General features: G+C 40.6%; 1 protein-coding gene and 1 pseudogene across 1 annotated transcript; one reads left to right on the top strand and one right to left on the bottom strand.

Moving 5' to 3' along the window:
• Window positions 1–952: 952 nt before the first annotated feature.
• CUNH1orf53 (chromosome unknown C1orf53 homolog) lies at window positions 953–6,188 on the bottom strand. Its single transcript, XM_007941085.1, has 3 exons — window positions 5,925–6,188; window positions 2,524–2,625; window positions 953–1,024 (listed from the first exon to the last, which is right to left on the bottom strand). The coding sequence occupies exons 1-3, from the start codon at window positions 6,186–6,188 to the stop codon at window positions 953–955; spliced, it is 438 nt and encodes a 145-aa protein (XP_007939276.1).
• LOC103197282 overlaps window positions 6,187–8,854 on the top strand; it is a 47,765-nt pseudogene continuing 45,097 nt past the window's right edge.

The following is an 8,854-nucleotide window of genomic DNA, read 5'->3' as shown; positions in this document are numbered from 1 at the left end:
CCTGAGGCAGACCCCTGAGGTGTTCAGAACCTTCAGATTCCTCTAGGGAAAAAGGCTGAGGGTCAGCTTTGGGTAAAAGTGGGCAGCAAGCTTTTTTTTTTAAATTCAGTTTTACTGAATAACTTCCACTGGCACAGGATGGCTTCATTGGGTAGAACAGAAGCCCCTGGGGGCCACTATCCTCAGAAAGAAGCAAAGAAGAAAGTCTGGAAAGAATGGTTCCAGCAAGGTCCTGACCAGGGTTGGAGAATGACACCCAGAGGTATCAATGCACTGAACTGAGTGGGTGTGACACTAACAAGATGCTGCAAAACAGATTTGACTGGGAAGTACCAAAATAAATGGAGGAGGGAACGGTGGGGGAGAGAAGGAAGAATGGTCTAAGCGAGGCATATTTAGCAGCCTGACCCCCAAGTCAGAACGATTTAAAGTTTTATTAAGAGAACAGATGGAAGATGAGAACATTTCTTGATGCAGGATGGCACTGCTTGGGTACTCATATGCTGTACAATATAGCATTATATCAATTTCTATATAGCACAAGATATAAATAAAATGAAGACTGTATTCAGACTCTTCTATTTGCCAACAACTCACTTGGATTGATAACACTGATGAGAAAACAGTAGGAAAACTGAGGCTGCATGAAAAATTAAGAGCTACTAATGTGACCTGAATGCTACTATTATTTAATGGGACAGTCATTATTTTCTTTCTTTAACATATGTGTCTGATAATGAAGTAAAAAGAAAGGGAAATAACTATCAATGTGCCCCTCTAGAAACACATACACACTTGCTAGCTTTTTTATTTATTTGATGTTCTTTTAATATATATATTTAAGATTAAACTGATGCTCAAGTACTAACAACAAGGAGAGCAATTCTGGATTGAGGTTTTAAGTTTTAAAAATATAAGTTCAATGATATGGAGAACAGAGATGAAATTGCTGTCAAACATAAAAATATGAATTGAATTGCTTCTTTTTAGAAGGATCTTTAACATTGACTTGACCATATGAGCACTGCAGAAGAAATAAAACAAATGATTATTGAAACATTGCACAACCATCTTGAAAAAGTGTAATACTACTCATTGTGAAAAAAGAGAATGTTAATGTTATACAGATCATTTCATCTATAAAGTCTTTCAGACTACTACGAGAGTAATGACAACCTCGGGCAAATGGTCCTCATTAAGATCCAAGAACTACTTCCTAAATGCATACTTCCAACTTTAAGAATTTTACTGTCAAAAATCCCATCTGAGAAAATCCCCAAGTCTTCAATTTACACAAGTGCTTATGTATTTGATTAGAAACAGTGAATAGCACAGGTAAGAGCATACATGAAATTGAAAGCTTATTTTACCAATACTGCCTATCATTGACACATGTATTTAGTGTCTATTCCTTAACTAAAAAGTGGGTCAGTTAAAGAAAACAACAAACTCCTCCTTGCTCCAAATAACATATACTTTCTTATTCATGACTGATGCTTAGAAACATGATGAAGAAAAGTCTTTTCACAGGTGCCTTTGTTGTTGTCGTTGTGTGCCATTGAGTTGGACCCGACTCATAGTGACCCCTCCTTGGGTTTCCGAGGCAGTATCACTACAGAAGTAGATTGCCCAACCTGCCTTCTGAGGAGTGGCTGGTAGGTTTGAACCGCCAGTTTTCTGGTTAGCAGTCAAGTGCCTTAGGCACTATGCTACCAGAGCTTCTACAGATGCCTTTACAAAAAAGGGAATTCCCATTATCCACAGAGGCAATAAAATGGATTATGTTTTGGAATCATGTAAGAAGTCAAAGTGCTCTTTAAAACAGAGGTTGTTATATGTTTATAATTTTAACCTTATAACAATTTACCTTACCACTATGCCTTTTTTAAAAAAATAATAATAGTTAAGAAGCTTTTCCACTAATTCTTTGCTCAAAATAGGCAAGGATCAGTTAATTCATCTTAATGAATACAGAGATGTATATACTGAAATAGATATTTTAGGAAATGCACAGAATTAATTTTGGGGGGACCTTATTTTAAAGACAGACTTGAAAAATATGAGAGGAAGAGAGAGAAGGAAAGGAAAAAAGAAAGAAAATCATTATCATATAAAATCATTATCATATACACCTCTCAATGCCTGGCAATTTCTATTCAGTTAATGAAGAAAATGCTTGCTGGGATCTAGTTTTCAGCACTTTGAATTTCTTTTCCTGCCCTCTTTGTGCCTGCCTAGTGAAACCTCATGAAAAGTTTCCTGGTAATAAAGAGCTCCCGTGAATTTCAAATCACAGTATTTCCAGGAACTGATGCTCATAGTGAAATGTTACAAAATTCCATTAACTTTAAAGGTCCTATGTTGGCCCTAAGGACTCCATTGTCCTTCACTAAAGTAGCTTGTGAAAAGTACACTCCAGGTCTATTTAGCTTTTTTATTTGACTTGTTTTTCAAATAATAGGTATTTACGAAGTTACAGAAGCACCGAAAACTGCTGCTGTAATGTGAGAATTTGCTACTCACGTGTCTGCAGGCAGAGCCACAGCATTCACCTCTCTGTAAGTGGGCAAGCTGTGTGAGCACCACATAGCCAGTAGCTGGATCCACATAGGTGAGCTGGCCAGCCTGAAGGGTAATAAAATGAAACAATTCATTAATCTAAATATTCATCATATCTCCGCACCATAATTTCTACTCATAAAATACCATACATTTTGCTTTAAAAAGTATTAAACTTCTTCCCTGCATTTTTAGTGGCACTTGCAATTAAAGACTGAATGCATTCCGACACTATACACAATCCAACTTTATATGACATAGGAGAAAATATATAGTTTGAGAAAAATGAGAAGTTGATGGAAAAACAAGAACTCCTCTATACCCAATAACTACGTAGCCAAAGCTTCGGTATTTTTCATTTGGTTTCTAGGTAACAAGGTTAATAACAGGCGATTTAAATGATTTTAAGAGCTTAAGAGGCTGAAAATGAACTTTCACTCAGAAGTTGCAGTTGCAATTTCAGTACTTAAAATATGTGGATAATGATTGAAACTTACAGAAAAGGTGCTAATCAAAACCAACAGTCCTTATAGAAAAAGTATTATGTCTGCTATTATTGAACATTTTTCTTTACTTTCATGATGTTATTCCATTGCATATTTTACCCTACTTTCATTTTTTGGGGTGTTGTTGGTTCTATTTTTAAGCAAAAAAAAAAAAAAAAAGTATTGTTTTAACATATTAACATTCACTGGTTTCACAAATTTGATCAAAAGCAACTTTTACAACATCAGTTCAGATGTCAAGGAACCACACTCTACCTACATTAAAAAAAAAGGTGTCTCAATTACTTTGTGTGAAAGTTAATATACAACCTCCTCTGTTGTAGAGTTGGGTTATATGAGTAATAATACTAAGCCTTGAGATTTTGTAGAGAATTTTTCTCCTGGGCCTTTTATTATTACGGGTTCACCTTGCAGTAACTCAGTGCATCATTAAGATGCACTTTTCAGGTAAATACACATGTATAGAGCCTTTTCATTTAAATACAGGTAAAATTCCCATGTCTTCTGATACAAATTTGTATATGAGCCAGGAACAACTTCTGGCTCTCTTTTGTAGTCAGTCACTGAATATGTTATTCTGGTTGAGGGTTTAACCGTCTATGCTTCATGAATAAAGTATGGAGCAAAAGGACAGATAAAAGTTGAAGTCTAGGTCCACTCTATAGCATTCTGGCAAAGGTAGGGCAGCAGAAAGCCAGCCAGCAAGTCCCCAGCCTGGTCTAAGGGGCCTCCCAAATCTTCTGGGAACACAGAAGCGGATTACATGAAACCGGGAGCATTAAGCACTACTTTAGAATGACCGATTGTTAGGATCTCACTTCTTTATTTACAAAGCCTGTGTATAGAAGTTGGAGGAAAAACAAAAACAAACACTGGGAGCTCTGTAGCTGTTTTCTTTTCACTTTTCATAGCTTCTGGAGTCTTCTGCAGGCAATTATCTGGCAACCTGGAAGCCTAACAGATTGCTCTTGTGCTTGCACCTGTTCTGCTTTCCACATTGATTGAGCACCTTTGAGCTTGTTGGCGGCCCACACAAACTTAATTTGTCCTTAGTAAATGAGCCTCACGTAATGGTGGCAGCAAAGATGCGCAGGAGCTCTGACAGTTTGACTGGAGAGCAAGATGTTCAGTGATGCACATCAGCACAGGGAAAAAGGTAAGAGCGTGATTTGCCTCAAGGGGTAGAAGAAGAACCATGGTGAGGAGTCTGATTTGTTGAAAAGGAAAAACAACAAGCATGTTATCGGGTTTACTTATGGTCTCCTGGACAGTCATTTAACCCGTGATACTGACACTGATGAAACCACTGTGGACTCCCTGAATGAGAAGAAAGTTCCTTTCCCATGCTGATGGAACCTGTCCTTACGTGCCAAAGGTGTTTGCCCTAAAAAGATGAAAACTTTTCATTTATCTCCAAAGTCAAATGTGAAAATGGAAACAAGTCCTATTTAAAAGGATAGTATAAACAAGAACAAACAAAAGCTGCCATTTTCTGACGACTATCCTCCTAAGTACTACAATAGATCAGACAGCAGATTCTGTGGCTTCTCAGGGCCTACTAACTGTCAATGAGAAAAAAGTCAGCTTTAGCCAATCTCCAAGATTTCTTCTTTACCCCTTTGGCTCAAGCCACACCAGGTAACACAAATGCTCAAGTATTGGTCTCATATAGTCACACACACACACACACACCTTGTCAATTAGGTTAATTTCATATCAGTTTTTCTATCTCCATTATAAAATTTACTTTTTCTCTTACCACATAGTTTTGTTTATAAAAACCCCAAAATCCACTATCATCGAGTCGACTTCGACTTAGAGCGACCCTATAGGATAGAATAGAACTGCCCCATGGGGTTTCCAAGGTCTTAAATCTTTATGGAAGCAGATTGTCTCTTCTTTCTCCCGCAGAGCAGCTGGTGGGTTCGAACCGGCCATCTTTTGTTAGCATCCCAAAGCTTTAACCACACGCCACTCTATCTTTAAACTCAAGTAGGCTGGGGTGTGAGAAACTGTGAAGGCATATGGTAAGTTTAGATGTTGGCTCTAACAAGCAATTAGGAGCTCTGGTAGCTTAGTGCCTAAAGCACTTGACTACTAACCAGAAGGCTGGCGGTTTAAACCCACCAGCCACTCCTGGGAAGGCAGGTTGGGCAATCTACTTCTGTAGTAATACCGCCTCGGAAACCCAAGGAGGGGTCGCTATGAGTTGGGTCCGATTCAAGGGTACATAACAACAAGAAGCAACTGTCAAATCTGCACAACATTAGAAAACAGTTCAACAGTGTCTGCGAAGAACGTAAGCACCGGATTAGTTTCCTTTGTAATCGCGATTCGTTCCAGTGGCCAGGAAAAGAACAGAGATTGGAAAGCGAAAGTCTGAATGGTCTTGACAATTTTTTTTTCAGGATGAAATCACCAGATGGCAAAATGTTTAACCTGTAATTCAAACACACACACATTTTCCCTGAGACGGCTTAGCTTCCACACCTTCCTCTCGGTCAGTTCTTTAACCACTCCCACCCCAACACAAGAGCGCTTTGTAGGGTGAAGAGAGGTCCCATTCTGCGGTTAGAATTTAGCCCGGACGCTAATCAGAAACGAGTCACACTCAGGACAGATAAAAGGTAAACCCATTCCCTGGAATAACAAACTATGGCCAGTTTCCAAGCGAAACGATGGCAGCAGGAAACACGCGTGCGTGTCTGAGGCGGAAGGTAGAACTGAGCCGGCTCCCAGCAACCTTCCCCTCTTCTAGGCCGCCTCCGGTTGCCTGCGCGGCGGAGCACGCGCAAACGCACCGATTCCCCGACTTCTGGCGGCGCGGCGAGGGGCGGGGCGGGCTGGAGGGGGCCTCACCGCGCAGGCGGTGGTGTGCAGCTCTAGAATCCGCCGCTCTGCCGCCGTTAACTCTTCGCTCGCTGAGCTCCTCGCTGCACCCTCCGGCCTGCTCTGCGAGAGGCGCCCGGAGCCATTGCACTCTTCCCCGGAAGCCGAGCAGTAGGTGATGCTGAAGTGCTGGCGGATCCCTGCTCCATCCCAGAGAGGTTTTGGTAGCAGGGCGACGGGAGGTTGCTTCCCGAGCGCGGCGCCTGCCAACGCCCGGATCTGCCTGGCCGCCATGGCCGCCGCCGGCCTGGGGGAAGGCGGAGCGCTCTGCGCTGGGGCCCGGCGGGCAGCAGACGCGGCCTGGGCTCGGCGCGTGGGCCTGGAGCTGCGCGCCCTGCCTCTAGCACAGCCGAGGCTTTGGGCCGGGTCCGAGCCGCGAGGACTGTAGGTGAAGGGCGCGCGACCGGAGCCTCTCGCCCCCGCCCCTTGGCCCCACTGCGGAAATGATAAGGATTTTAGGGCTCGTGGCGACCCAAAGAAAGCCCTGTCGAAGCTGATGAGGGCCAACTGGATGTGGGGACGGGGAAGAACAGGGCATTCCCACGTCTATGGATCTGAATTGTGAAGCTATTCCATTTTTCTCCTGAGATGAAGAGTGGGCCTTTTTTTTTTTTTCCCCCATATCAAACTAAGCCTGCGATCAACCAGCGTAACTGCCACATTTAAGATGCCAGAAAATGATCAAAATAACTGACGTTTATTAATAACTAGGTCCGCCCTATCCAGAAAGACTGTTTACGGGTAAGGATAATGTGTACTAGGGATAAAGTTGGAAGCGGAGGTGCATGTCTTGATTCTTTGACACACCCTAAAATGAGGACCAAAAGTAAAATCACACACTGAATAAGAAAAAGCACTGGTACGACGTAAATATTTGTAAATGCAAACTTAAATTATACTTAACTCAAAGATTAAAGTTCTGATATCCTCACAAAAATTCAGAGTAAGAAAATTAGCATGAACTCAGGAGGTTTTCAGACGTTAGAATGAACACTCCCCTTTCTCCGGTTTTTGGAAAAGGACGAGTATGGAGTGGCAATTTTGTTAGTGTTCTTCAGTATTGTAAAGGGCAGCAGGTAATCCCCGGGGGCAAGAGCAGACTTTTCAGTTGTACAGAAGGGGGACATAAGCCATCGCAGACCACTACTATCCCTTTTTTGGTATTTGTGTTTACTGTGCAACCATGAAGGTATTTTGATTTTCTTAGAACTTAACTGGAATGTAAACGGATAGCTGATGGAAAACCCTATTGGTCCACTATAAATCTTATGGTGAATTAACTGGAATGCCAGTTTGCAAATCTCTTTCTTTTGTGTTGGAATAATAAATTTGTTACCAGAATCTGGAGACTGCTCAATGAAAGAAGAGTTTAAACGCTGGAAAGCTAGGAAGAGACCCTAGGGAAAACTGTAGAAGGGTAGGACCAAATTTAAAGCCACTGAAAGTAAGCAACTAAAAATAAAAGCGGATTCACGGTAAATCAGCTTGTTTTTTTAAAGACCCAAATCAAATTAAGGAAATAAGTCAGGAGGTTGAGATTTATTGCAGTGTTTTAAAAATTGAAGATCAAGGCCTATTTGACATCATGACATCAATTTTTAAAAAATAGAACTAGATTCAAATAGAAAACAAATAGAGCTTATTAGGAAGTGTAAGTATTGTTACCGGAAGTTTTTTAGGTGAGTGGAGATAAGTGACCATATGTGTTAAGGGAATAATTCTGTATCTTGATCTTGATGGTAGTTACACAAACACACTATAAGGTGTCATAGAACTATATATAAACATTGTTCCACTGTCCAATTCCTGGGTTTGATACTGTACTAAAACTATGTAAAATGTAACAGTTGGGAGAAACTAAGTGATGGTTATATGGAACCTCTCTGTACCGTCTTTGCAACTTTTCTAATTATATAAAATATAATTATTTCAAAATGTCAAAGATAATAATTGCAAAAATTAACGCGAAAATGTTTTTCAGATCTGTGGTAAGACAGATCACTGAATCAACTACAACTTTCCCTACCCTCTCCATTCCCAGGTTTAGAAATCAGTCTCATTAGCGAAGACCTTTTGACTTCTGGCTAACAAAGCTGTTTTGTACTATTCACAAGTTACCTACATGTGCATTCTTACAGATACCTATCTATCTATCCATCTGTCATATAAAACAGTATAATCAAAGATGAAAACTTGTATCATTAAAAGAGATGACAAGGTATCCTAATAGTAATTTCCAGTTATTTGATAATTTACTTAAATTATTATTGACGTTCTTTCAATTTTCATTTGTTCTTCATACTTTAGAGTCAGTGTCATTTCACACCAAGTAACTTTTATTCACTGTGTCTCCTGTTATAAAAAGCCTCCTGAGAGCTTGCCCTTACCTTATTCTAATACATGTTCATTTCTTCACAGATTCTATTCACTCACAATAGACAAAACTGAAGAAAAGTTGGGGCACTAAGTCCCACTTTGAAGAGTGGATAGCTAAGTCCTCATGTTATTTACAAAGCAGTAAATCTTATCTAGGAGCTCTGGTGGCGTAGTGCTTAAGTCATTTGACTGCTAACCAGAAGGCTGGAGGTTCACAACCCATAAGCCACTCCTCAGAAGGAAGGTTGGGTAATCTACTTCTCTGGTGAGACCACCTTGGAAATCCAAGGAGGTGTCACAGTGAGTCAGATCTGACTCCACAACAATGAGTTCTTTTTTTTTTTTTCGTTTTTATCTCTCTCTAGATTTGCTCTAGAAAATATTTGTTTTGTACCACATTTCTTTATGTTATGTTGTTGTTGTTGTTAAGTGCCCTCGAGTTGGACCCGACTCATAGCGACCCCTCCTTGGGTTTTCGAGGCACTATCACTATGGAACTAGATTGCCCCATCTTCCTTCCGAGG

Source organism: Orycteropus afer, unplaced genomic scaffold, assembly GCF_000298275.1.
Source record: "Orycteropus afer afer isolate SDZICR_OR568_19922 unplaced genomic scaffold, OryAfe1.0 scaffold00075, whole genome shotgun sequence".
NCBI classification, from domain to species: domain Eukaryota; kingdom Metazoa; phylum Chordata; class Mammalia; order Tubulidentata; family Orycteropodidae; genus Orycteropus; species Orycteropus afer.
Note: the sequence above shows the minus strand (reverse complement) of the source record. Positions and strands in the feature narration are given on the sequence as shown.